The sequence below is a fragment of the Ictidomys tridecemlineatus genome, chromosome 6, assembly GCF_052094955.1.
Source record: "Ictidomys tridecemlineatus isolate mIctTri1 chromosome 6, mIctTri1.hap1, whole genome shotgun sequence".
In the NCBI taxonomy this organism is placed as follows: domain Eukaryota; kingdom Metazoa; phylum Chordata; class Mammalia; order Rodentia; family Sciuridae; genus Ictidomys; species Ictidomys tridecemlineatus.
This window is the reverse complement of record NC_135482.1, coordinates 103,432,196-103,458,756: the sequence shown is the minus strand read 5'-3', so window position 1 is coordinate 103,458,756 and position 26,561 is coordinate 103,432,196. Positions and strand designations below refer to the sequence as shown.

At 44.1% G+C, this 26,561-nt stretch overlaps 3 protein-coding genes and 1 non-coding gene across 6 annotated transcripts in view; 1 reads left to right on the top strand and 3 right to left on the bottom strand.

Annotated features, from left to right (window-relative positions):
- Positions 1-611: 611 nt before the first annotated feature.
- Positions 612-5,258, bottom strand: Phb2 (prohibitin 2). The gene is made up of 8 exons (XM_078015296.1): positions 4,969-5,258; positions 4,733-4,817; positions 4,415-4,494; positions 3,447-3,631; positions 2,825-2,954; positions 2,611-2,714; positions 2,126-2,203; positions 612-1,888 (listed from the first exon to the last, which is right to left on the bottom strand). Exons 1-8 carry the CDS (start codon positions 5,093-5,095, stop codon positions 1,808-1,810), a joined length of 870 nt encoding a protein of 289 aa, XP_077871422.1. The 5' UTR covers positions 5,096-5,258; the 3' UTR covers positions 612-1,807.
- Positions 2,294-2,558, bottom strand: LOC120888809 (small nucleolar RNA U89). The gene has a single exon (XR_005732489.1). It is a non-coding gene; the product is annotated as a small nucleolar RNA U89 (small nucleolar RNA).
- An 83-nt stretch (positions 5,259-5,341) lies between the features above and the next one.
- Emg1 (EMG1 N1-specific pseudouridine methyltransferase) lies at positions 5,342-12,566 on the top strand. Of its 2 annotated transcripts, none has more exons than XM_021735249.3 (6): positions 5,342-5,632; positions 10,766-10,867; positions 10,983-11,124; positions 11,650-11,708; positions 11,785-11,934; positions 12,303-12,566. In XM_021735249.3, exons 1-6 carry the CDS (start codon positions 5,465-5,467, stop codon positions 12,414-12,416), a joined length of 735 nt encoding a protein of 244 aa, XP_021590924.1. In that variant the 5' UTR covers positions 5,342-5,464; the 3' UTR covers positions 12,417-12,566. The 2 variants fall into 2 exon arrangements, with proteins under 2 accessions (XP_021590924.1, XP_077871423.1); XM_078015297.1 differs by having other exon boundaries at positions 5,511-5,646.
- Positions 6,022-26,561, bottom strand: part of Lpcat3 (lysophosphatidylcholine acyltransferase 3) — a 53,712-nt gene continuing 33,172 nt past the window's right edge. The window contains exons 2-13 of one of the 2 annotated variants that reach the window (XM_013364251.4): positions 19,948-20,055; positions 18,399-18,505; positions 17,553-17,646; positions 17,348-17,385; positions 16,742-16,920; positions 15,833-15,941; positions 14,973-15,059; positions 14,711-14,877; positions 13,877-14,024; positions 13,640-13,798; positions 13,419-13,547; positions 6,022-7,162 (exon numbers count right to left, since the gene is read on the bottom strand). In XM_013364251.4, the coding sequence (XP_013219705.1) occupies positions 13,431-13,547; positions 13,640-13,798; positions 13,877-14,024; positions 14,711-14,877; positions 14,973-15,059; positions 15,833-15,941; positions 16,742-16,920; positions 17,348-17,385; positions 17,553-17,646; positions 18,399-18,505; positions 19,948-20,055 (1,313 nt within the window). In that variant the 3' untranslated portion in view covers positions 6,022-7,162; positions 13,419-13,430. Of the gene's footprint in view, positions 7,163-12,780; positions 13,184-13,418; positions 13,548-13,639; positions 13,799-13,876; positions 14,025-14,710; positions 14,878-14,972; positions 15,060-15,832; positions 15,942-16,741; positions 16,921-17,347; positions 17,386-17,552; positions 17,647-18,398; positions 18,506-19,947; positions 20,056-26,561 lie in introns of those variants that run through there. The other variant, XM_005338306.5, reaches the window with a different exon arrangement.

Here is a 26,561-nt window from a genome sequence, read left to right as displayed (position 1 = left end):
CATTTTATTGGTGCTTGAGATCCAGTGAAGGCTGTCTTGGGAAATGTGAGACAGCTTCTCAATGGATTAAAACCGGGCTGCTTTTCTGATGGGGTTCCAGAGCTGCAGGAGTGGGAAGCCCACCTTTATAGGTCAGGATTTTTCTGCAAATTGCACCTCACACCTTATAAAATTCAAAGTTGTAGGTAGCCCACAGCAGGCAACACAACCCCACTGGGCTTTTGAATGTTGCTGAGGTCCCTTGTTGGTACTCATGATCTCCTCACAATTCCACAGAGGTCTGTTACCAAGGAAGCAGCTCCCCTTGGGGTCATCAGATTTTTAGTTTGGCTCAGCAAAACCACAGCTGCTCTAGCCTTAAAAAAGGAGATGTTGATAAATAAATGGGGGTGGTGTGGTAGACATGGAGGGCGGGGTAGTGGGTGTAGCTGGGCCTCTGGATATGAGGCCTGCTGCTCCCAGCTTTGATCCTCTTTTAGAGCAGATGGGTGGGTTTGGAGAGCCTAGGCCAGACTCCTTGCGCCCTCTGCTGGCAGATAAGAACGTGGAGCACAGGCATGATTGGATACATTTGCTTCCCTCCCACATGACGCAGACACCTAAAGCCTTAATTTTGGCTTAAGTAATAAAAATTTATTGAGAATTCCTGGTATGGTGGTTATCTCCTCCCACCTGAGGGAGGGAACAACACTGTAGGAAATCACTGAGAAATCACACACTGTCCCAAACCCCCTGGCCAACACAGGGAGAAAGAAAGTCATTCCCCTAAGAAGGGCTGGTCTTCAGTCTTCCTTAATCCAAGAGGGCTCAAGAGGATGGGTGCAGAGGGGACCATCACATGATATTGGGGTTGGGGTATGCTGGACCCCTAGCTGGTTCCTCAAAAACTGGAGGAGAAATACATCTGCTTCCTCCCTGGGGTAGAGTTCTTCTCATCAGGCTCATTTCTTACCCTTGATGAGGCTGTCACTGGAAAAATGGGACAGATGAATGACATTACTGGAGACATAAATGTGAGATGCAGAATATTCCAGGTCATTCCCACCTCTCCTGATTGAGGGTCTGGGGGGAGGGTGGTGACTTAGGGGAGGTAGTAGGGCTAGTTAGTGGGTAGTAGGGCAGGTACTGGGAGAAGATGAACTGCAGAACCCCCCAAAAATAAGGACACAGCAACAACTTACCTTCCTCTGTGGACAACAGACCATGAGGTAAACAAGACAACAGAGAAAAAGAGAAATGCATGTGATTTAATGACTTCAGACCCCAGTCAGCTCCAAACCCTTTGCTCCCCAAAGCAGACCACAAATTGGGTAGAGGTTAGGATCTCAGGCTCATGGAAGACTGTTCTCTGCTCTTTCCTTTCCTTACACATTTCCATGTACCAGAGCAGCTGTTTGAGAATTCTTAACACTGAATATCATCTGTGCTTTACAATCAAAGTGCCTTTTTCACAAATGATCTCATAAGATCAATTCTATGGGTAAGAAAGGAACTACCAACCCCCTCACTTTTCTCGTGGTACTGGATATTAAACCCAGGGGCTCTCTATTGAGCCATATCCCCAGCTCTTTGGATGTATTTTAAAAAATTTGAGATAGCATCTTGCTATCCTAGAACCTGCAATCCTGAGTCAGTCTCTTGAGTAGCTGAGTCGCAGGCATGTGCCACTGTACCTGGCCAGCCACCCCCTTTTCTAATTTTGAAAAAGTATCAAGAGTCACAAGTAGCTGTAATAGGCTCCAGAGCCCAAGGAACCCCAGACTCAAGCCCCATGTTCTCTGTGACATCACACTGTGCAGCCCTATTCTTACCGGGTAAAACTTTCATCCTGTAGGTTCAACACAAGGTTATCAGCTGTGAGATAGATACGATTTTGTGATGTGGCGATCTGCAGGGCAGCAAGAAAGACAAATGGGGGCATTAGTAAAGACTCCTGTCTTTGTGATTCAACAGCTACTAAATGGAACATGTGTGGCTGGGACAGAGATATAGCAATGAGCAATGACTATGATGTACTAATACTGTAACAGGAATGAATAGAAGATCAGGGAAGCTGTGGGCAATTAAGTGTCAAGAGAAATCAGTTTGAGTAGAAACCTGAATGAGATGCAGGACTCACACTTACCGTCTTGGAGATGTTCTGGGCAGCCCGTATCTTACGAAGCTTGATGTAGCCAGGATTCTTGCTCAGTGCTTCTCCAAGGTGAGCAAAGAAGGGTTAAGTGTCCACACAAAATGAGATCTCAATCCCTGGCCCCATCTTTACTACTCTCATGCTAGTCCTCCTCTGGGCTGTCAGATCCAAGGTTGTGCTCACATGGCTGGTGCCCATCCCATCTTTGGCCCCTACCTGTGGGCCTCCCTGTAGGCTACTGCCAGGAACTTGGGGCAGCAACAGACATGAGGGCAAGGCCAGCAGTGCTCTTGATCTGGCCTTACGGCAGGGAGCCAGGACTCAGGTTTCCCCACCAAGATTTCAGATCCCATCTGTACCTAGCCCCCCAGGAGCCAAGGGTCAGAGAGCACAAAATCACATTCGCCTTATTCTCATCAGCCAGCCCTTGAGGAAGGATGGGGAAAGCAGGGTGCCTGGGGTCAGGCCAAGGATATCATCTTGGCAGCCTCTGCTTCACCCTCAGCCTGCACAATCTTCTGCCGTTGTTCCTGTTTTGCCTTTTCCACCAAGAACTGGGCCCGCTGGGCTTCCTGCTGGGCTGTGGTGAGAAAGTCAGAGGGTCACAGTGAGGTAAGGATTCCCAACCTTGGATAGATCTGTCTGGTTTCTGTTTTCAGAAGCCCCTGACCCATTCCTCTTGTGACTCACCCACTTGTTTGGCTTCTACAGCAGCTGTGTACTCCCGGCTAAAGCTCAGCTCCGTGATGGCTACATCATCCAAGATAAGGCTGAAATCCTTGGCCCTTTCTGTCAGCTCCCTGCGGATCAACAGGGATACCTGGAGGCAGTGGTGGGGATGGGAATGAAGGGGTGTTGAGAGGACTGAAGAACTGGAAGGAAGGCTGTACTGCTGTGCCCATTTAAATACCAGATGATCTGGGATGGCAATTGGCCTACTCTCAGTTCTTTAGACACTCAGTAGAACACTTGAATTGGAAAGACTTGGTTCAATCTATTCATTTGATAGATTAGATGGCCTCCCAGAGGTAATATGATTGTCCCAGGTCACAATGACTCCTAAACCTTCACTCTCCAATATAAGTGTCTCCTTAGCTTCTTGCCAGGCAAACCTGCAACACAACACATTATTTCCTCCTATGCTTCCTTCATAACACTGATTGCTACTGAGTTCTATATCCTACAGTGGCAACTAGTATAGCTTTTATGTGGATATGGAACTAGATTCTAGTAAGATGTTTTTCATGGTCCCTAGTACTCTGGGTCTGGGAGGGAAATGCTGCCACCATGCAGATGGTGATGGGAGCCAGACCTGAGCCCGCTGGGTGATCAGCTGTGATGCATTGAACTTGGCCACCACACTCTTGAGCACCTCGTTGACAATGGATGGTAATACTCGCTCCTCGTAGTCTAGCCCGAGGCGCTGATACATGCTGGGGAGCTCTTGGGCATTGGGTCGAGACAGCACACGCAGGGAGATGTTCACCATCTGCAGGTCTGAGGGAGAGGTCAGCAATGGTTGGTCAACGTCAACCCTCCCCTCAAACATTTTCTTTTCCATGTGCTTGCATCTATGCCTAGTATACAGCCTAGCACTTTCCTGGGGCAGAATAATAAAGTTGTGAAGGAAGATGCTACATAGCACATGTGAAGTGCATACTTGTCCACTGGGGACCTACAACTCCTCCATTAGTAAAGCTTACTTCTACTTTTACCATTGAATCTTGAGCAACCTCTTAAGGTAGTTTATCATGCAGGATCGTGATAAACTGTCTCTTTTTACTAGACTATTAAGAATTGATAAGGATTGTTTTAAGAATCTTATTCCCAGGGCTTAGTGAATGAATAAGTGATACACACTTAAAATGTGTCTCTCTCTGAATGAGGCAGGGGCCAGCAGAATCTCAAAGGCACAGCTTCTAACTAAGTAGTCTGTAAAGAGAGAAGTCATACTTCTTCAGGACAGAGCATATCAGTAAATGTAACTGGATATAATTAATAAGTCAAAAAAATAAGAAAATGCTTTAATAAAAGGCTTTGACTTAGGCACTATGAAAAAATGGGACAAAGTTCGTAAGTTTACGTAACAGATATTAATAAAAAGAAAAACATGCAAACATCCTACGTGTTGGAATGTACTGCTTTAGCCCCAGGAGGCAGGCACTTTTGCAGATGTGGAAACCAAGGCCTAAAAGACCCCACCCACACTACCATCTCGCAGCCTCCCGGTTCACTTTAGTTATATCTTCTGCCATGTGACTTCCAGTTGCCCACACTTACCTTTGGAGCCTGTAGGGGAGGAGATTTTTCGGGGTCTGGCCCGAATGTCATATATAATGGGGTATTGGAACCAGGGAATCCTGAAGGGAAGAGGACAGGGATAGGAATTAGGAAACTGAAGTTTCATTGGTTTCCCCTCACTGTTGTGGCTTGCTCCTTCTCTCAACAGAATAGTTTATGTGTTGCTAGAGTATTGGCAGCCAACACTGTCCTGGGGTGATTAAGGGAAAGAGCAGTGCTGAATCCTGATGCAAGTCCTACTAGTCCTTGGTGGGTCGTGTCAAGGGTGAAGGGTTAGTGTGCTCTGCTCACCATTACCTGAAATGAAGGCCCTCGGCCAGGATGGTGTCCTGCTGTACGCCACCGATCCGATTAAAGAAGATGGCTCTGTGCCCGCCTTCCACTGTGGAGAGAGGGATAGGAATGGGACTAGACCGCTGCTCAGAGTACGTGCCTGGTTCAGGTGAGGCAGGGTGAGGGAGCTAGGTGAATGTGGACAGCTGGAGAGCCAGGACAGGGGCAAGGATTCCAGCGAGCGGGAGGAAGCTGCTCACCAGTGAACACGGATTCTCGGACGCCGTAGGCCAAGGCGCCGGCCCCCAGCAGCAGCTTCAAAGCCGTGCCCATGCCCCGGGGCCCGGCGGGCAAGCGTCCCGCTAAGTCCTTCAAATTCTGGGCCATATCTGATTCTGAGGGCGGCAGCACCGGAGGTCAGGAGGGGGTGCCCGCCTGTCACTACCCCACTCCAGTTTGGAGATCACAACCAGCACACGAGGGCCCGGAGCAGAAGAGCTCGCGGGAGAAAGGGCACCGGAAGTGCGCTCTCTTCTAAACCCTCCCCTTTTGCTTACAGCCGACCCGAACTTCGCGCACAGGAATCACGCATCCGGAAGCTCCTCCCCTTTTTGGAACCCTGCTGACCCGGACTTCAAGCCCTCGCCGTTTCTGAGCGCCCACTTTCAAAATGGCATCCGGCAGGAAGTTTGCGATTCTGACGAGCTCAAGGTGCTAGTTAAAGACGTTAGCACGACTTCCGGGCTGGCTGTAAAGATGGCCGCGCCCAGTGATGAGTTCCAACCTCGTGAGCTGCGCTTTGGCGAGCAGGAGCAGGACTGGGATGCTGTGGCTCCTAAGAGGCCTCGACTCGGGGCAGGAAGCAAGAGTGGAGGTCGTAGGCTCATTGTGGTGTTGGAAGGGGCCAGTCTGGAAACCGTCAAGGTAGTTTGGAACAGGTAGACTTATAAGCTGGGTCTCCGTGGGATTTAGGGAGGATGGAGAAAGAGTTGAAGGATGGTTCACCTAGTAGGCAGTCTCTGGTTTCACATTCTGTGTTGCAATACCAATTTTCTTTTGCTTTTCTTGACTCCCACTCCCACTTTCTTGACTCTCACGTCCTTGATTCCATTTGTTTACCAAGATTACCTAATATAAAATCAACTCAAGTGAGGCGAGATCGTCTATCGCAGCCTCCTACATCCCAAAGGAGAAAGGTAGTTACTGTAGCCTAGGTTGTCCAACCTTTTATTGCTAAGGACTTAATCTTTAATTTCGTTAAAGGATTTCTGCTGTCATCTGTTTCTATCTACCTCGAATACTGCCTGGACCAATTAATTTAATACATTTTTATTTAGTTTTTACCATCATTTATTTGTCTCAACGGAATAAAACTTAAAGCCTTAAAGCCTTGGGCAAGCTAAGCGTGTTCATCGAGTATCCTCCAAAGAAGTTTAGATGTCATATTGCCTTTTTTTTTTTTTTTTAAGGTTATAGGTTGATGCAATCTTTTATTTATTTTATGTGGTGCTGAGGATCGAACCCAGTGCCTCACGCATGCTAGGTGAGCGCTTTACCTCTGAGCCACAACCCCAGCCCCAGATCTTGGTTTTTAACACTTATTTTACTGTATGATTTTGGGAAAATAAGTTTGTTCTCATTTTATAAAATGGGGATATGCCTCAATTGTGTACCACAAAGGGGGACTGTAATGAAAGTTCTTTTAAAAAGTATGGGGATTGTGGCTCAGCGGTAGAGTGCTTGCCTAGCATGTGAGAAGCCATAGGTTTGATCCTCAGCACCACGTAAAAATAAATAAAATAAAGATATTGTGTCCAACTACAATAAATATTTTTTAAAAAGTAGTAGTATGTTTTCATAATCTAAAGTGAGATTCTTTTCCATCTTTTTTTTTTTTTTTTTTAATTTGTGTTCGAATCCAGAAATGCTTTACCGCTGAGCTACATCCCCAGTCTTTTTTATTTTGTATTTTGAGACAAGGCCTGGCAAAACTGCTGAGGACGACTTTGAACTTGTGATCCTCCTGTCTCAGCCTTCTATGTGATAGGGATTACAGGCCTGCACTGGCACGTTTTCATTTTCTCTGGTAATTGATATCTTTCTTCTCTTCCTTTCTTTCCTCCTCCTTTTTGCCTTCTTTCTGGATTGAACCCAGGGGTGCTCTAGCACTGAGCTATGTCCCTGTCCCTTAAAACTATTTGAGACGGTATTTTTTTGGGGGGGGGTTAGATCCAAGGATTCTTTACCACTGGGGTACATCCCCAACTATTTTTCAAATTTTTAAAATTTGAGGGTCTTGCTAAATTGCTTAGAGCCTTGCTGTGGCTGACTTCAAATTTGTGATCCTCCGGCTGGGGATGTGGCTCAAGCTGTAGCGTGCTCGCCAGGCATGCGTGCGGCCCAGGTTTGATCCTCAGCACCACATACAAACAAAGATGTTGTGTCCGCCGAAAACTAAAAAAAAAAAAAAAACAAAAAACAAAATATTGAAATTCTCTCTCTCCGTTTTTAAAAAAAACAGAAACAAATTTGTGATCCTTTTTGCCTCAGCTTCCCAAATTGCTGGGATTACAGGTATACACCACTGCATCTGGTGAGGCTGGGTCTTGCTATGTAGCCTAAGCTGGCTACTATTTGTGATTTTCCTGCCTCTGCCTCCCATGTGCTCCATCATGCCTGGGTTCTGTAATTCATATTTTTTTCCTCTCCAGATTGAACCCAGGGTACTTTACCACCAACCTACATCCCTAGCACCCCCCCCCCCCACCACCACCACCCAATTTTGAGAAAGTTTCTTATTGCTTAGGCTGATCTTCTACTTGGAATCCTTCTGCCTCAGCTTCCCTGAGTCGCTGAGATTATAGGTGTTGTCACTGTGATCATGTCCCAGCCCTTTTTGACTGTGTCTTCCTAAATTGTCCAGGCTAACCTCAAATGTAATATATATTTCTACCCTAACAGGCTCTTCTTTCTCAGTAATTACTTACTAGCTTTCTGGCCTATTAACTATTCCTTTTTTTTTGGTACCAGGGATGAATCCAGGGGTGCTTAACCATTGAGCTACATCCCCAGCCCTTTTTTGTTTTTTACTTAGAGACAGTTGCTTAGGGCCTCACTAATTTCTGAGACTGGCGTTGAACTTGCAATCCTGTCTCAGCCTCCTGAGCTGCTGTGATTAGAGTCTTGCACTACCTTGCATGGCCTAGCCTGTTAACTCTGAATGTTAATTTTGACATTTGTCATGTCAGGCTATCCCATATAACTGTAATTCGCAAATGTGAAAAGCTTGTTTGTGTCAGCAGTATTTGAGAATGCAGACTCATACTAGACTGCCTGGGTTCAAATCCTTTTGGCTACTAGTTGTGTGGCATTAGGCAAATCACTTTACTTAATTGCTTTATATAGTCCATGGGGATAATAATGATTAGAAGGACTAAAGGAATTAAAAACATAAAGTGTTTAGAATAATGTCTGGCATTGGAGTAAGTTGTTAATAATATTTATTCCAGATTACTTACTGAGAAGTTTATGGCCAAATTAAAATTCATAAAGCAAACTCTAGAAGCATTTGGGCTAAGTTGTCAACAGTGGTACTTCAAGGGTGATGTAGAATTCATAGCTGGTGGAAATCTTCATCAGACTATATTGTCAAGTTTTGTCTTCAATGTACTGACACCTGTTGTTTCTGCCAGTCTTATTTGAGGCTGTTTTATTTATTTCTATATTCTAACCTCATTTACTTTAAGTTCTTTGAAAGCACTAAGTTCTCTTATTCCTTGAGGCCATTGAGCATTGTTCTTTAATTGCAAGCTCCCTTGGTCAGCTTGTTGCAAAAGTGATTTCTACTTTTATCTGTTTATTCACTTAATTATTGAGTTTCTGCTGATCATGGTGTCACATGCTATAATACCAACAATTTGGGAGACTGAGGCAGGAAAGTCATAAGTTTGAGGCTACACTCAGTAATTTAATGAGAACTTTTCTCAAAATTAAGAAAAAACAAACCATAAAAAAGGGGCTGGGGATTTAGTGATTTGAGTGTCCCTGGGTTCAATCCCCAGTACCAAAAAAAAAAAAATCTTGAATTTTTATGATGCTGTTCATTCTTCTGTTATTAGGTTAAACCAAGGAATTGCAGGTTGTTTTATTACATTCAGGGAAAGAGATGAATGAATGATAGGTAAAAATAAAGATGCTGAAATTCTTCTATCTCCAATATCTTTTTTTGGTACTGGGGTTTGAACCCGTGGGTGTTCTACCACTGAGCTACACATGCCAACACGTTTTTAAGTTTTATTTTTTAAAGATTTTTTCATTGTAGTTGGATACACTACTTTTATTTTTATTTATTATGTGGTTCTGAGAATCGAACCCAGCATATGCTAGGCAAGTGGTCTACTGCTGAGCTATAACCCCAGCCCTTAAGTTTTTTTTTTTTTTTAAAGAAAGGGTCTTGCTTAATTGTGCAGATTGGTCTCAAACTTGTGATCTTCCTGCCCCAAACTCACAAGTCACTGGGATTATAGGTGTATGTCAGCATGCCTGGCTTTCAATACCTTTTACAGTCAAGACACCTGGTATTCATTCTCTTTATTCTAGTCAGTGATTTTTCAAGCTTATTAACCCACCAAAAAGTTACATTGTGAGCCAGTATACACAATGAACTGTATGACACCAAAAGTTTCATAAATCATTATGTGAAATATTTTGACCCCCCCCTCCTTTTTGGTAGTACTAGGGATTTATCTCAGGGGTGCTCTAACATGGAACTATATCCCCAGGTTTTTATTTTGCAACAGCGTAGGTTGAACAAGCTGGGCTTGTATTTGCTGTCCTCCTGCTTCAACTTCTATAGTAGTGGGGATTACAGGCACCACCCACCCAGCTACTTTCATGTTTCTATTCTGTTTCACTGAAAGAACAAAGTCGCTGGTTAAATTCTAATGGATTGAAACTGGATTAGTCTGTTTAAGAGGTTCTTCTTCAAGGTATCCCATGGCTTCAGTTTTTGGTTCTTTGTTCTTTCTTCATGCTTACTCTTTATGACATTTCTGTTTTTTATTGTGCATGCTGAGCAAGTGCTCTGCCACTGAGCTATACCCCTGGCCATTGTTATTTAGGCTGTTTAAGTGATTTCAGAATCTACATCCCTCTTCCCATAAACTTGCAATTATTTGAAATGCTACAGGTGTAGTCCAACTCTTTTTTTAAAAATCATACTTCTAATTGGTCTTTTTTCACATATGCATAAAATTACCAGAGTAATATCTGAGACATTTCCATTGTGCTCCTCTTACTCCAGAATTCCTTCTGGCTTTATGCTTGATACATAAGCAGTTTCATATAGAATCCCAATCTTTCAGTGCCTCTGTTCTCACTTTCCCCCAAAAGTTTCTGCTCTTCTTGATTTTTTTTTTTAATTTTTGTAGTTATAGATGGGCAGAATGCCTTTTTTAAAAAAAATTTATTTTGTATGTGGTGCTGAGGATTAAACCCAGTGCTTCATGCATGCTAGGCAAGTGCTCTGCTACTGAGCTACAGTCCCAGCCCCTTTCTCAAGTCTCTTTTATGTCTTTACTCATGCCAGTCAAAAACTAGGAGTGAGTAACCCTTCTAAATTGTTTTACATCTTAGAAAAGTGTTTCTTGACTTCCTATCATTAGGATTTCCACATTAACTTCTATTCACATTTGTAGCATATGCACTTAATCCATGTTTGTTTTAAGCAAACTGAGGGTAGAGGTTATGTATTGTTTTCCCCAGAACATACATATTGCTTCTGTGATAAACATAAGCTTTCAGCCTTGTTCAATAACCCAATTCCTACCTGGTTCTCGAGTGGCCTTCCTAATAACTGCAGTTTTACAATTAGATTTAGTGTAGATTATAGGTTGTGCCCTTCCTCCCTTTCTCTTCTAAGATCTGTTATGTAGGCCTGAGAATTTGCCTATTGAACAAGTTTTCAGATGACGATGCTGGTTCAGGGACCACACCTTGAGAATGACTATGCTAAATAATAGAAGCTTCTGTTGCTGTATCACGTTCTCTGTTCTTCAGGTAGGAAAGACATATGAGCTACTCAACTGCGACAAGCACAAGTCCATGTTGTTGAAGAATGGACGGGATCCTGGGGAAGTGAGACCAGACATAACCCACCAGGTAACTAAAGGGATAAAGCTCATACACAGCCTTTTCAACCTTTATATTGAATGTAAGGCAGCTGAACGATGTGTCTCTTTAGCCTTCACTGTGTCTTGATTTCTGTCTTCCTCAGAGCTTATTGATGCTGATGGACAGTCCCCTAAATCGAGCTGGCTTGCTGCAGGTTTATATCCACACACAGAAGAATGTGCTGATTGAAGTGAACCCACAGACTCGAATTCCTAGAACCTTTGACCGCTTCTGTGGCCTAATGGGTGAGAAGCCTTTGGATTTAAGTTCAGAATGAACTTGGCAGTAGTGAAGAAGGGAGGAAGAGGAAAAGGGAGAATGAAATGTGGCATTATCCAGTGAGGGGAGAGGGATATGACTAATGCCAGGACAGACTCGTGTTATTTTTCCACATTCATGGAAATTCTACTCTCCTATTTTTGTTTTTTTCTTTTCTTTTTATATTCTTTTTTGAGTTGTAGATGGACACGGTACCTTTATTTTTTAATTTTTATGTGGTGCTAAGGATCGAACCCAGTGCCTGACACATTTTGGCTCTGCCACTGAGCCAAAACCCCAGCCCTACCCTCCTGTTTTTTGTAGTAGGTTCCTGGCTGAGCGAAAAAGGGAGATCTGAACCTTTCACTACCTACTGGTTGTATGCCTGACAAGTCGTTTTAAGAGTACAGTCTAGAGATATAAAGGGAACGTAGAACTCGTCTTAGCTGTGGGTTTTTCTGGTTGTGTCACTGGTAGGAGTAAACCTAACTCTGAACTTTTTCCTCTTCTAGTTCAGCTTTTACACAAGCTCAGTGTACGAGCAGCTGATGGTCCCCAGAAGCTTTTGAAGGTGAGGTCTTAAACCTGCTGATTGGAGGTGGGGTTCTGGGACTGTTATTGGGGCTGATTTTTCTGTTTTTCTTTAGGTAATTAAGAATCCAGTGTCAGATCACTTCCCAGTTGGTTGTATGAAAATTGGCACTTCATTTTCTGTTCCAGTCATCAGTGATGTGCGACAACTGGTGCCTAGGAGTGACCCTATTGTTTTTGTGGTGGGGGCCTTTGCCCATGGCAAGGTAAGGTCTGGGCTTAATCCTTAGATTCTTCATAGAGTTGAAGCTCAGTACAGAATTCCAAGAGCAAGCACTTAGCAAGTGTTCTGCCCACGCCAGTTCCCCAGCCTTGACAATCCTTGTCCTTATAAAATGAGAAATAGAGGGTAGCAATACATCTAGAAGACAAATAGTGGTTCCAATTCCTGCCTCAGTGTATCCTTTGAGATTGCTGACATATTTGTAACAGACAAAGCTAGCATCTTCTTCGTTCTTTTTAGAAGTCTGATATTAAACACACTGGTGAAATATTAGCTAAGCCATTTTTCCTGCCCTGAAGATGGGCCGAACTTGCTATGGAGTGATTATTGACCAGATTCTTCTCTCCTAAGGTCAATGTGGAATATACAGAGAAGATGGTGTCCATGAGCAACTACCCTCTTTCTGCTGCCCTCACCTGTGCTAAACTTACCACAGCCTTTGAAGAAGTATGGGGGGTTATTTGACAGTAGCAGAACCTAGTTCTGAAACAAAGGACTGTTGGCGTTGTATCTCTCAACTCTGTTGACTGCTGCTGCACTGAAGACTGTGGAGTTTGGGGAAAACATTGCTGTATATTTGCTCTTCTTTAACCTATAAATACTGTTTTTTGCAAACCTGGTTATATCTACTTGGATGAACTGTTTGTTCCTCTTAGACTTCAGGGATACTCAGAGTTTGCAGATTTGGTTGGTTGAACGCTTTGAAGGCAGGCTTTAGTTCCTGTTTTCCCAGATTCCTGTGCTGTTAAGGGAAAGAACCTGATGACTTCAGCCATGGCAAGTACAGAGAATCATGTGTTTGAAAGAAAGCAGTCAGGAATGCTAGCAGTGAAAAACCGAACAAACAGAAGTGATTTTATCTGGTACAGTTCCAAGATAGAAAAAGTGGAGCAGGTGGGGCCTTGTGCCCTCCCTCCCCCCCATGGGGGGGGTGGGCGTAGCAGCACATATACAATCGTAGTAAATTGGCAGAAGAAGAACACAACAGATTCCTGGCTAGAGAGGAGAGATAAGGCAACGTGCATGGGGGAGCCTGAGGGGGGTGCATCCCCTCTGCTCCTCCCACAAGAACTTCCCCTTTGGCCCAGTGAAGACTTGGCGGGCAGCAGAGGCACAGCTGGGAGTGGCATGGCTTCCAGCTCCCTGGCTTTTCTGTTCACTGTGCTCTTGGGTGAGGGAGTGCTATGAAAAGGGAGACAAGTAGTTTCTGCACCAGTCCTGCTCTAGGCCACCTGCAAGGCAAGATGTGAATGGAAGGCTGGTCAGAGTGGCATGTCCAGGTCCTGGTCTGGGTCCTGCAGCTTCTGCCTACATTCCTTAGTTACAGTATCAATACCCCATACTGTGTCCCTCAGCGCCAGATTACATTGAAATCCACCCCAAATTTCCAATACCAGCTTTTCTCCTAGTCTGTGGCTCCAGTCTAAAACCTGGCAGTTTTACGTTAGATGTAGAATATTTACTTACCAGGGAAATAGATTATTCCATTTTCTTTAACTTCTCTTTCCTTGGCACCATTGATTTGTGAATATAAGGCAATATGAATAGTAGGCTCAGGAAGAAGACATGACCAAGAAAATAGATGGATTTATATACCTGTGGGAAGAGAGAGATGAAGCATGCGGTATCTTGAGGTATGAGAGGTTTTAGTGAGTCTCCTGGTAACCATTTAGGTGGGCCTTAATTACCTTAAACCACTTGTCCCATGTGAAGAGGCAGAAGGCAGTCATTGAATAACCCAAGAAGAGCCAATGGATTGTCTGTTGCACCAAGTAGAAGAAGGGCTGCAGGATAGTAATAGAAGCTAGGTTGCTCAGGGCTGGGCTGTCTCGAATTAGGTTGGCAGCCTGAGGAGGAAGGAGAGTGGTCATCAGTGTCTTGTCTCCTTCTGAATGCCCTTTCTACCCAGCACCCTTGAGGCCCACCTTCTTTTCCACAATAACAATGAGGAATTCCATCTGGAAGCAGACCAGGTATCCTGAGTGTAGGCCATGCCAGAGAGCCAAGAACAGCAATGAGAGACCCTGGGACAATTCTTTATTTCCAAGGAACTTGAGCCGTTTGAAGAAGTAACTAGAGAAAAGGGTGGGCAAGGATGAGCCTTAGACGAACTACTCTCATTCCCACCATCCTGCGTATGGGTTCTTGGTTCCCTGATGAGTAACTTGACTCCCACTTGTGGCCATAGGGGGTTGAGGTGTGGGAGACGGTGCTAACTGGATATCTTTAGAGATGGAAGGTGATGGCTGTTTAGAATCAGAAAACAAGACTCCAGGTTAACAACTGAATGAATGCCTACTAAGTGCTTGACAGTGAAAGGGCAGTGGGAAAAGAGATCAATCTCAAACTGCCACACTCTAGTGAGGACAATTGAAGAAATAAACAGGGCAATGGGTAACAAATACAGTGGCAGAACTGGGATTAAGCTAGGGCTTGAGGCCCTTTTATGGAATGTTTTTAGGGAGATGAGATAGGCTAAAGGGTATGTAAAAATGACTGGAGGGCTGGGACTATAGCTCAGTGGCAAAGCACTTGCCTAGCATGTGTGAGGCACTGGGTTTGATCCCTAGCACCACATATAAGTAAGCAAATAAAATAAAGGCATGCTGTCCATCTACAACTAAAAAAAGAAAAAAAAATGGACAGTCTACCCAAGTGGGAAAGATGGACAGAGGAGGCATCATATATCTCTGCCTTCCAGTGTGGGAAAGCAACAGAAGGAAGGAGTTCAGGTCTAGGGCTCTTCTCCAACTGCTTACCGGGCTACCCAGGCATTGGTGTTGATGTTGAAAGAGGCGATGGTGCCAGTGAAGCGGGGATTTGTCTCGAAGAGCCACACCTTCATGTTAGCACAGGCATCCCACTTTGCTTTTCCATTTTCTTCAAAGCCATTAAAGCCCAGTCCGGTCAAAATGCATACTCCTTCCTGAGGGGAGGCACAGCTCAAGATTCTCTCCACTCCTGCCCTACCAGCCCCCACAGCTTGTCTAAATATGACCCTGTTTCATCTTTCCTACTTACTGTGACCAGCCAACAGGTGACGTATTTGTAAAGCACAAACTTGCCCCAGACCAGCATGTACATGCAGCGGAACCAGAAAGGGTGGTTCTTGAGGAAAGAGAACACATGTGTTAGAGATAGTACATGGGCATGTTCCCCTTAGTGCTCTTCCTTTTCCAATCTGTGTCTGGTTACTTCATACCTGTCAAAATCTGTCAGATGGGCCTGGACAGTCTGGCCTAACTGCCTTTATAACAGGCTAAAGGGAATAGGCAGGGGAGTCCAGCAAACATCTCTCATCTTCCCTGAGGAGTCCCAGAAAACAGCTCTGTCCCTAACTCTTCTACTGGTTGCCTGCCTTCACAAGGTACTGTCTGAAACAATAAGTACTAAGGGACCTTACATATCCACATTTCATGTTAGTTTAAGGAGAAACCTACCCAGAATGGATACGAAACTGCTGCAAGCCTTTCAACTGGGCAGGAACAAAGCCAGCATTCCCCTCTCCCTTGGTTTCTGAATTCCCTAGAAGGGCCTAAGTCTGTCAGTCAAGAGAAGAAAATAGGCTGGAGGATCAGCAGCTGCTGCACTCCAGGGAGGAACTTGGACATAACAGAACAAGCTAAGAGCCACTTTAGGGGGAGGAAAGGGGTGCTAAAGTGCACCTGGCACAGCCATGTGCCCACGAAGGTCATTCAGCGAAGGCTGATGAACATGTCCTGGCCCGGCTGGTACTGACACCAACTCTCACAGATCTAGAGCAAAATCAACATGCATTTGTAGATGGCATCACCTACTTCTTTGCTATCTACAGGGGTCCTTGCCTGTCCACTTTCTATCTGGGAGGCAGTGGCAGTGCTGCTGTGTTAACAACCACTCACTTCATAGTCTTCAGTGAGGAGATAGTCTTCTGTGATGTGGGGACTGAGCAGGGTGTAGCCAACCAGGTAGACAAGACCAAGACTGAGGCGCTTGAGAGCAGGTATGGTGCTGGAAAGGAATGAGCTGGGTCACAGAGGGCACAGTCAAAGCCCTTCACCCTGTGACCCTCAGTTAATCAGAAGAGTGTTTCAGGGTAAAAATGACACGAGGAGCTCTGCTTTCAAAGTTGGTACTGTTTCCGGGAAAGAGATCTCCCCCGAGTGGTTGGTTATGAGGAATGGTACCCACAAACCTGTAAGTCACAGGATAGTAAGGGCAGTGGGGGAGCAGTGTGGGTAAATCTTGTAGTGTTTAACCCTTCAGGGATGCTATTGAGCTCAGGTTCTTACCAGGGTTCTCAATGTACACTGGGACTGACAATCTCATGTAGAGAATAATAACCACCAGCAAATTCCAACTTGCTCCTTCCTAACTGATACTGAAACTCATGTTAGACAAGTTCTCAGTGAAGGAATTCTGGTGACTTTTAAATTTTCTTCTGATATATATTCATATATACTTTTATGTATTTAACATTCTCTTGTCTTTTTTCCCTTTAAATGAGAAAACAGGCTTTAAAGACAGGAATGTGACTGGTTCAGACAAAATCCTGTGGCATAAAAATGAATGTTTATGTCTGTGCTACAAGTTCAGCATGGATGGCTAGAAGTAACCTGGGTGGAAAAGTGCCCACTAGGACAATGGGCAGATAGAGTGCCTGGTGTGAAAGTCCAGGTCTGTGTGACATGGCTCTGTGTGCTAGGACAGGCTGGAGAATGCAGCTGGGGCTGGCCTTCAGGAAAGTCATTTCAGAAGTGACTGTTGGGTGAGACACCTACACAGAAGTCTTGACCAGGAGGGGCAGTTACCTGTTTGGCATCTTCCCTGGTATGTCAGTCAGCTGCCCCTGCACCAGCTTCATGTAGTGGTTCATTGAGAATTGGGGCCCTACCAAGAAGGCCCCATAGAAGTAGGAGAAACCAGCAACTTCCAGCAGGGAGGGGACACCCCGTATGGCATATTTCTGTTGCTCAGAGGACAAGGAATTCTATGCCGAGAAGAGAATGCATGGTTCAGGATAGCCTCGAATCTCCCCCCAAGAGCCAGTTTGAGTGTCCCCCACCCCTGTGCCCCACTATCTGGGGTTCTTCAGCTTGCCTTCTCCTTGGGGGATGGAAAAGAGTTGCTTCATGTGGAAATGAATATGTGTGGGGTAGCTCAGCAACTGTTGGCTGTTGCTGCTTTGACAAATGCCTTGTTGGCACTGATCTCTGGACTTTGTGCAGGAGCTGGATCCTGAGCAAGTTAGAGTTGTTGATTCTTGCTCAGAGCTATCTGAAATGGATATCACACAGGCTAGGGAATGAGGGAGAGGCTCTGCCCCTGGTATTTGGGTCCAGTCTTTTGGTAACAATAGCCTTCCTCCTTCCCTCTGGTTAAATGCTTAACCTCTCTGCAGAGGAATTGGTACTTACCTGATTTTTCCCTCCGTCAAAGTAGTCAACAGCCAAACCTGAGCAGAGAGAGAAGGGGTGGGTAGAGTAGAGGGAGAGGACAATGTGAGGATGTGGCCTGTGGACTGAGTGCAGCCAGGAGTGTAATGGGAAAGTACCAGTAAGGTTTTGGTCCGAGGTGGGTAGGGCCCAGCTGGAAGGAGGAAGGCAATGCTCAACCACTCACCAATCAGCTTCAAAGTCAGGACACAATGTGGCATTGTCCACTTGATGTCATAGTTGCCTGTGGCTGTGTAATAATATCCAGCAAGAAGGTAGGCCTAGGAGAGAACCAAGTATTTATTCTACCATCTTTACTTTCTCCTCATTCTGGAATTCCTCATTAGAAGCTTTAAGGAGTTTTTTTTTTTAAATTTTTTTAAGACAGAAACAGTGTTCCTGCTTATATATTTTTTTAAGAGAGAGTGAGAGAGGAGAGAGAGAGAGAGAATTTTTAATATTTATTTTTTTTTTTAGTTCTCGGCGGACACAACATCTTTGTTGGTATGTGGTGCTGAGGATCGAACCTGGGCCGCACGCATGCCAGGTGAGCGCGCTACCGCTTGAGCCACATCCCCAGCCCCAGGAGTTTTTTTTTAACAAATGGAGACAATGAGCCTATAATGGGAAGAGATGTGCTCAAGGATTATTAGCAAAATAAGGGCTAAACTGAGTCAAGAACTGAGAGGCTTAGCTTCCTTAGCTCATTCTAAATTGGTGTTCTTCCTTGCCTTTAGAAAACTTCCCTCATAGACTGCTAGGCTAATCCTGATGAGAACCAATGAAACTCAATTCCATAGTCTTGTGCAAAGGATTAGCTGGTGTACCTTCTTTGAGGCATGGCAGGTGTCAGCATTATGATCTGCATATGAAACACCTTGGTCCAGTAATAGTGACCAAAAGTCAGACTGCTGAGTATTGGAAGGAGGGGTTGGAAATGAGATCTCTTAATCCACTGCCTTTTCTACACCATAGTCTCCTACCTCCCTTTTGCCTCAGTTGTGACCTGAGATGCTAAGAGAAAGATGCTTACCATTTGCAAGCAAAAGGTAGTGAGGACAGCAGTCCTGGTGCGGCCCATCAGTCGAAGGATGAGGAACTGAAGTATAACACAGAGCAAGGAGTGGTAGAACTGGTATCCTAGATGCAGAGAACAGAATTTTAGCTTGGTTTTTTATATTTACACTCTTCTGAGGATTTTCAACCACAAAAAGATATCAAAAGAAAACACTTTGATATTAGGAATATTATTATTATTATTATTTTTTGTAGTGTAGATGGACAGCATGCCTTTGTTTTGTTTCATCTTTACGTGGTGCTCAGGATCAAGCCCAGTGCCTCACATATGCTAGGCAAGTGCTCTGCCACTGAGCTATATCCCCAGGGCTGATTTTTTTTTTTTTTTTAAAAGAATAATCTTGGGGCTGGGGATGTGGCTCAAGCAGTAGCGCACTCGCATGGCATGTGTGCGGCTAGGGTTCAATCCTCAGCATCACAAACAAACAAAGATGTTGTGTCTGCCTATAACTAAAAAATAAATATTAAAATTCTCTCTCTCTTTAAAAAGAAAAAAAAGAATAATCTGTGGTTTTGGTGGAAGGGGATGAAAATTAGTTGTGTAAACATTGGGATTATCAAGGTGTTTATGGTATTTCTGTATGTTTGAATGCAAGGATCATTCTGAGGGGGTATGCTTGGATCTGTCACTCAGTTATAGCCATAGCAGAGAAACTGATACTTCTCTGTTGATAGGGTCAGGCAAGCTACCATCAAAATGCTTGTATTTATTATTTAAATTTATTTCCACAGTGCTGGAGAATGAACCAGGAACTTGTGCATGCTAAGCAAGTGCTCTACTGCTGAGGTACATTCCTAGCCCTAAATTTATATATTTATTTTTTTGGTACTGGGGATTGAACCCAGGGGAGCTCTGGCACTAAGAAATATTGCCAGCCCTTTTTATCTTTTTTATTTTGAGATGGGGTCTCACTAAGTTGCTTATGGTTTTGTTAAATTGCTGAGGCTAGCTTCCAACTTGCTATCTTCCTGCCTCAGCCTCCAAGTATCTGGAATTATAGGTGTGTTCCAAACCTGGCTCTGAATTTATTTTTTAAATCGATATAGAAAAATGTAAATATTTTACATGCTTCTGGGATACCATGTGACGTTTTCATACATATATAATTTTTAATTGCTTTGCTTAACACATTCTTTTTCTTTTTTTTTAATATTTATTTTTTTTAGTTTTAAGAGGACACATATCTTTATTTTACATTTATGTGGTGCTGAGGATTGAACTCAGTGCCTCAAGCATGCTAGGCAAGCATTCTACTCCACTGAGCCACAACCTCAGCCCCAACACATTATTTTTCAAAATGTTTTTACTTGACAGAGGAATGTACATAAAAAGGGGAAAAAAGGAAAAGTTAAGCTGAGCTCTTTCCATATAACCCTCTCTTTGCAAGCAGAGCATTAATTAAAACTTCCCAAACCATCAAATTCTCTCAAGGAAATTTTGTTCAAGTTTGTTCCTTCCCAGCATCCTTCTAATCACAGGATCACTGCTAACTTGGTTTACTTACCAAAGTTAAAATAAGCAATTGAGAGGCCTGTAAAGGCATGGAAGAGATGAATGAGGTAGCTGTCCTTGTAGAAAAGGTAATGTCGATAAAACAAAGCCAAGGGGTACCCTAGATGGGGAGAAAGATAACAAGGTTACTCATACGTGGTGCCATTTATCTGCTTGAAGCTCAGTCCAGAACAGAGAAAACAAGAACCAAAACAAAACCCCACATATATTATATGGATGTCAACAGAGAGGAGGATAACAGTACTTTAATGATTCCAAAGTTGTTTTGTAAGTAAAATTTAGAAGTAAACATACTGATTTTTTTATTGAGGTGATACAGATTTGGATCCTAGGACTAGGTTTTATTTATAACCTATTAGTTATTGCTGGGAATTTTTTCTTCATTGAAATTTTTTTTTGTGTATATGTGTGCTTGGATCAAACCCAGAGCTTTGCACATGACAAGCAAGTGCTCTAGCACTTTTAATTTTTATTTATCTTTTAATATTCTTTTTAAACAAACAGAGACCAGGAATAGGGGACCAGAAGAAGGGGAGGAGGGGGAGTGAGGCTCCAGCCCTACAATCCATCCCCACCCACCTTTATAATGTATTTACAAGTCCCAGGGGGTGGCGTGGGGGGAAGGGGAACTCCCTCAACAGGGTGGAGGCAATTCAGGATCCTTGTCCCTTTGGGACCAAGGCTCTTCTGCTCTTCTGGAAGGCCCTTCTAAGGAAGGTGGCCCTGTCTGTTCCCAAGGTTTTGATATCCAGTACGGAGGCTTGAGGGTAAAGGTCAAAGTGCTGGGTGTGGAATATTCCACTATAGGTGGAAGGGATGGCCTTAAGATCGGAATTGAGACCAGACAAGGACCTTCCAGGTGGGGGAGTACAAGACAACCCAGATCCTCCAAGGCTGCTGCTTAGCTTCTGGTAATTCTGGAAAGGCTTTAGTTCTACTGGGTGCAGCTCTGCTTGCCCCAAGCTAGTGGGGAAGGGTCTAGCAGGTAGAGGCCACACAGCCAGGCTGGGAGGTTGCAAAACAGTGCCCAGAAGTAACAGGGAAAGGGGGTAGGGATGGTGCTGGTGGCAGGGGGCCAAAATTCACCACAAGCAACTATGAATCTACAATAGGTAAAAGCATCTGCTATGCAGGGGCCCCTGAGGAAGCCACTTTGGCCACAAGGCTACAGAGGAGCAGAGTAAAAATCTGAAGGGGATGGCAGATCCTGGCATACCTGAAGCAAAGGTGGGTCAGGTAAAGGGCTGGGGCAGAAAGCTGGAGAGTAGAGGAAAAGAAGCCATCAACTTCTCCAGTTCTGTTACTTGCAGTGTTGAAATCCAGAATCTGGCCCCTTGAGTGCTTGCTACTCCAGAGAGCAGTACTTGAGGGAAGGGCTGGGGTTCTGTAAGGGTGTCCCAAAGCGGAAGCCTCCATTTTGGGATGTAATTTAGAGTCCATGGCCCTCTCCAGAGACCTGGGAACTGGGAGGCACAGGGCTGCATGAGGATATAGATGCTAGCCTAAGAAATGGCCACAGTGCCCAGAACCCAGGCTCTGGGATTGTGGTTCAGCTGAGGCAGAAGCACTGGGGAGAAGCTCCCGATTTTGGGATATCAGAATGGCCTCAGCGACTGATGCTGTTAGTTCCTTCTCTGATTTTAAACTGTCTCCTACCACTATGTGTTGGTCTGAGTTCTTGTCACGAGGGCCAAACTAGATTGCAAGGCCAGGTTGATGGGATGGCTAGAGGCCAAGCTCTGACCCTCAGTCCATGTGCTGCAATTGTTCTGTGCCTATGGGGCTACATGGTAGAGGCTGCTCCAGGGGCAGTTCCTTGGTGTCCCCATCATGGGGATCAGGTGGCCATCTCCTAGGGGGTTCAGAGCCAGGTGGACCCTCATCAGAAACAGCATTCAGGGATGAAGAGGCCTCTGGTCTGCTTGGAGGATCCCTCTGTTACCCCTTGAGTCTTCTATCAGGGCAACTTTGCTGACTGCAGAGACTTGATGACACCTGAGAATCCCCACCAGTCTACCCCATGTCAGACTGACTCATCTCTGTACCAGGCATATCCTCAAATGGACTCAGGAGCTCTATCCAGGGCTCCATGGAGCTGGGTTGGTGCCTCTCTTGGCTGGTGGCAGTATGTAAACTATCCTAGATGTGAGGGGTCAGGGCCTCTGTGCCTATATCTTCGGATTCTCCCTGAGGGCCAAGGACCTCAGGCTTTCAGGCAGGATTCCAGAGCTATGAGAAACTGAAAAAGATTCCTCCAGTAGCAGCTCCAGTTTTCCTGGAGGTGACTACTGCTGTTTGGTGGGGGAAGGGATTAACCCTGGCACAGTCCCAATCCTCAGACTTTAAAAATTTTATTTTGAGACAGGGTCTCATTAAATTGCCCAAGATGGCCTTAAACTTGGAATTCTTTTGCTACAGCCTCCCAAGTAGCTGAGATTATAGGTGTGTGCCACTGCACCTAGCTCTTTATTCAATTCTCAATGATATGAATGATATAAAGGCCAGGCATGGGGACTGGGGTTGTGGCTTAGCGGTGGAGTGCTCGCCTAGCGTGTGCAAGGCCCTGGGTTCGATCCTCAGCACCACATAAAAAAAATAAATAAAACAAAGGGCAATGTGTCTACCTAACCACTAAAAAAAAAAAAAAAAAAAAAAAAAAAAAAAAAAGCCCAGGCATGGTAGGACATGCCTATAATTGCAGCAACTCAGGAGGCAAAGGCAGGAGGATCACAAGTTTGAGGTCAGCTTTAGCAACATAGCAAGACTCTCAGCAACTTAACAAGGCCCTGTCTCAAAAAAGGAAAAAAGAAAAAATGTCTGGGGCTATAGCTCAAAAAAAAGTCTAGGTAAAGCACCTCTGGGTTCAATCCCTATTAGCTACTCCCTGCTCCCCAAAAAAGAGATACAAGGAATCAATGCTCACCTATGCCTTAGAAATATTATTTTACACTTTGTGATCTGTCCTGTTAGCATGTTATCAGATTATCAAGAGGGTAAACATAAATTGATACTGGGCTACAATCTGGGATAGCACCTATAGACAGATGTTTCTCACATTTTACAATCTGGGCACCAACCAAGTTATAACTCTGCTTAGGTATACTAGAAAAATGTCTTTGAAAGCTGTGGGATTCATAGTACAGTTCAAGGGCCATGTGCAAACTACAGGGGATCTCCTGATGGGCCATGTACTGATTATTCAGGGCTAGAGGTTGCTTACTAAATTAAAAAGGATCAATACATTTGGGATTCTTAAACTAAAATAAAGTGTATCTTGTGGTTTTACTGAAGATTCACCTTCAATGTTCTATGAAAAAATCTGGCTGACATGCTTGCCAACATTCCTACTGCTCTAGTGCATTTTGAAGAACCAGAATCTCCCTACTGTTTTCTTGAAGGACACCTTACCTTTCCTGTCACTGCATAATTAGTATTCTTGAGTTGGCTGTGGCTCACAATTGCTGCAATTCTTGCTTTTAAATTATAAACTGCAGTTTGTTTATCAACAGCAATACAGTTTGTTTTGAGTTTGGTTAACTCTGCAATGTTTAGAAGTGTCATACAGAAAGAAAGTGCTCATTTATGTGTAAACAGTTAAGTAAATGGATAATAATGTTATATTTTGGCCTATATCCTTTTAGTCTTGTTTTAAAAATATTTTTTAGTGTTGATGGACCTTTACTTTATTCATTTATTTATACGTGGTGCTAAGAATTGAACCCAGTGCTTCACACATGTGAGGCAAGCACTTTACCACTGAGCCACAACCCCAGCCCTAATCTTTTCCCACTATACTTCTTTAAAACTTATGAGCTTGTACACATATTTTTTTCACATAACAGTATATATTTTAAAAATATTTTTTAGTTTTAGGTGGACACAATACCTTTATTTTTCATTTATGTGGTGCTGAGGATCGAACCCAGTGCCTCGTGCATGCTAGGCGAGCACTTTACCACTGAGCTATAACCCCAGCCCCCACATAACAGTATATTACCATTTGATCTTGGTTCCAGAATTTACCGGTGTTCTCTTCTGCTCCCATAATAGGCTAGGCCCTCTATCAAGTTTATACCTTCATACAAACATAGTAGGCCCTTGAACATTGGGGGGATTGGGGGACTCAATACCCCACCTCCCAGAAGAAAATGTGCATAAACCTTTTTTTTCCTTCCAGTGCTAGGACTTTAAGGATGCTAGACACTAGGCCACATCCCTATCCCCTGCACATAATTTCTTAACTACTAGCAGCCTGTTATTGACTAAAAGCCTTTTCAGTAACATCAATATTCAACACATATTTTGTACATTATATGTATTATATATTTTTGTTTTTTGCAATACTGGGGATGGAACCCAGACATTACTCTACTACTGAATACGCCCCCAGCTTTTTTTATTTTTATTTTTAGATAAGGTCTCCCTAATTTGTCCAGACTAGCCTCAAAATTTTTTCCTTTTTTTTTTTTGGTACTAGGGATAGAACCCTGGGGCACTCAACCACTGAGCCACATCCCCAGCCCTATTTTCTATTTTATTTAGAGACAGGGTCTCACTGAGTTGCTTAGGGCTTTGCTAAGTTGCTAAGGCTGGCTTTGGCTTTGCAATCCTCCTGTCTCAACTTCCCAAGCTGCTGGAATTATAGGTGTGCACCACTTTGCCTTGCTGGCCTCAAACTTTTGATTCTCTGGCCTCAGCCTCCTGAGTAGTTGGGATTACAGGTATGCACCATCATACTCAGCCACTAAAATCTCTAATTATATGGAATGCTTGAAAACTAAAAGATGCAATCATGTTACTCTGTCCCTTTGAGCTGAATATGATTTAACATTTTCTTGTAGATCTGGGTCATTTCTATTCCCAAGTAGAGTCACCATGGCTTTTTAACCTTTAAGGTTGTAGGAATCTGTTTACTCTAATTCTACACCATTCTGGATTCTGAGTTCATGCATTCATTTCTTACAGCTTTTCTGTCTCTTTCCTTGCTATTGTGGGTTCAATAAGTCACTTCTTGAACTTTCAGTGAGTCTGCAAGAATAGTTAACTTTTTTTGTTGCTGGGAATTGAACCCAGGGCCTTGTATGCCAGGCAAGTGCTTCTACCACTGAGCCACTTCCTCTGCCCCTCTTTTTCCTTTCTTTCTTTTTTTGGTACTGTGAATTGAACCCAGGGATGCTTAACAACTGAGCCACATCCCCAGCCCTTTTTACATTTTATTGTGAGATAGGGTTGAAATTGCTTAGGGCCTCACTAAATTGCTGAGGCTGGCTTTGAATCTGCAGTCCTCCTGGCTCAGCCTCCTAAACCACTGGGATTATAGGTGTGTGCTGATCCTTCTCCTGTTTCTAATTTACTGCAGGCCTTAGAAACTTTGTTTAATTGGATTAAAAAAAGAGATGTAAGACAAGAGCCAGGGCCTTAAGTGCTTTCCCCAGTAGACTTATAAATGGGCCTGGTAACATCAGTTCTGGCCACTCAAAGACCTTGTTTGGCCAGGTGTTGTGGTGCATACCTGTAATCTCAGTGACTCAGGAGGCTGAGGCAGGAGGACTGCAAGTTCAAAGCTAGCCTGGCCAGGTGTTGTGGTGCATACCTGTAATCTCAGTGACTCAGGAGGCTGAGGCAGGAGGACTGCAAGTTCAAAGCTAGCCTCAGCAACTTAGCAAGACCCCTATATCACTGTCTCAAAAATAAAAAGGGCTGGGGATGTGGTTCAGTGATTAGGCACCCCTGAGTTCAATCCCCAATGGGGGGGGGGGAAGAGATCCTGTTTGTTCTGACCCATAGAGGCACACCAGCAAACACATGATAATAAGATGGATGAACTGGGAGGACAATACAATAAATGCAGCAGGCCAAGTTACCAAGATTAAGACCCTAACAGAAGGGCAAAGCCTGGAAGGAAGCTGCAAAGGAGAAGGAAGGAACACAAATGAATTGCTGTGATATCCTGGGTCCCCTGAGTGTATAAATACCAAAGCTTGCTCTTGGCTGCCACCCTGCTTAGCCGGCTTGAGCGCCTGGCGCCTTCTGTTTTTAGGGAGGGTGGTGTCCTGCAAGCTGTTTCTGAGTCTTAATGCATTTTTGTGGGAACTAGTGCTTTATATAGTGGCTACAGTCACCTATAGAATCATAAAAAAGCCACCAAAGCGCCTCCTCACTCACCCACCTACTCATCAGAATCTGACTCAGGAGGTTTGAGTGGAAAAAGACCTGTACTTTTAAAAAGTGCCACAAGTTCCAGGTTGGTGAAGACATGGAGGTGCTGGTAGAAAGATTTCCCAGAGAGGACAAGCAAGTTCTGTGCCCCTTCCCACCTCCTGTTGCCCTGTGCATCTCTTCCATATGATGATTCCTGAGTTGTAAAAAATTCCTGTCCTTTTTTTTTTTTTTAAAAAAATATCTTTCCTTACTCATTTATTTTTTATGTGGTGCTAAGGATCAAACCCAGTGCCTCATATGTGTGAGGCAAGCGTCCACCCCTGAGACCTAATTCCTGTCCTTTTAAAAAATTCTTACTTTAATTTTTTGAGATAGGATCTTGCTATGTTGACTAGGGTTGTTTTGAACTTATGAGCTCAAGTGATCCTTTTGCCACCACTTCTG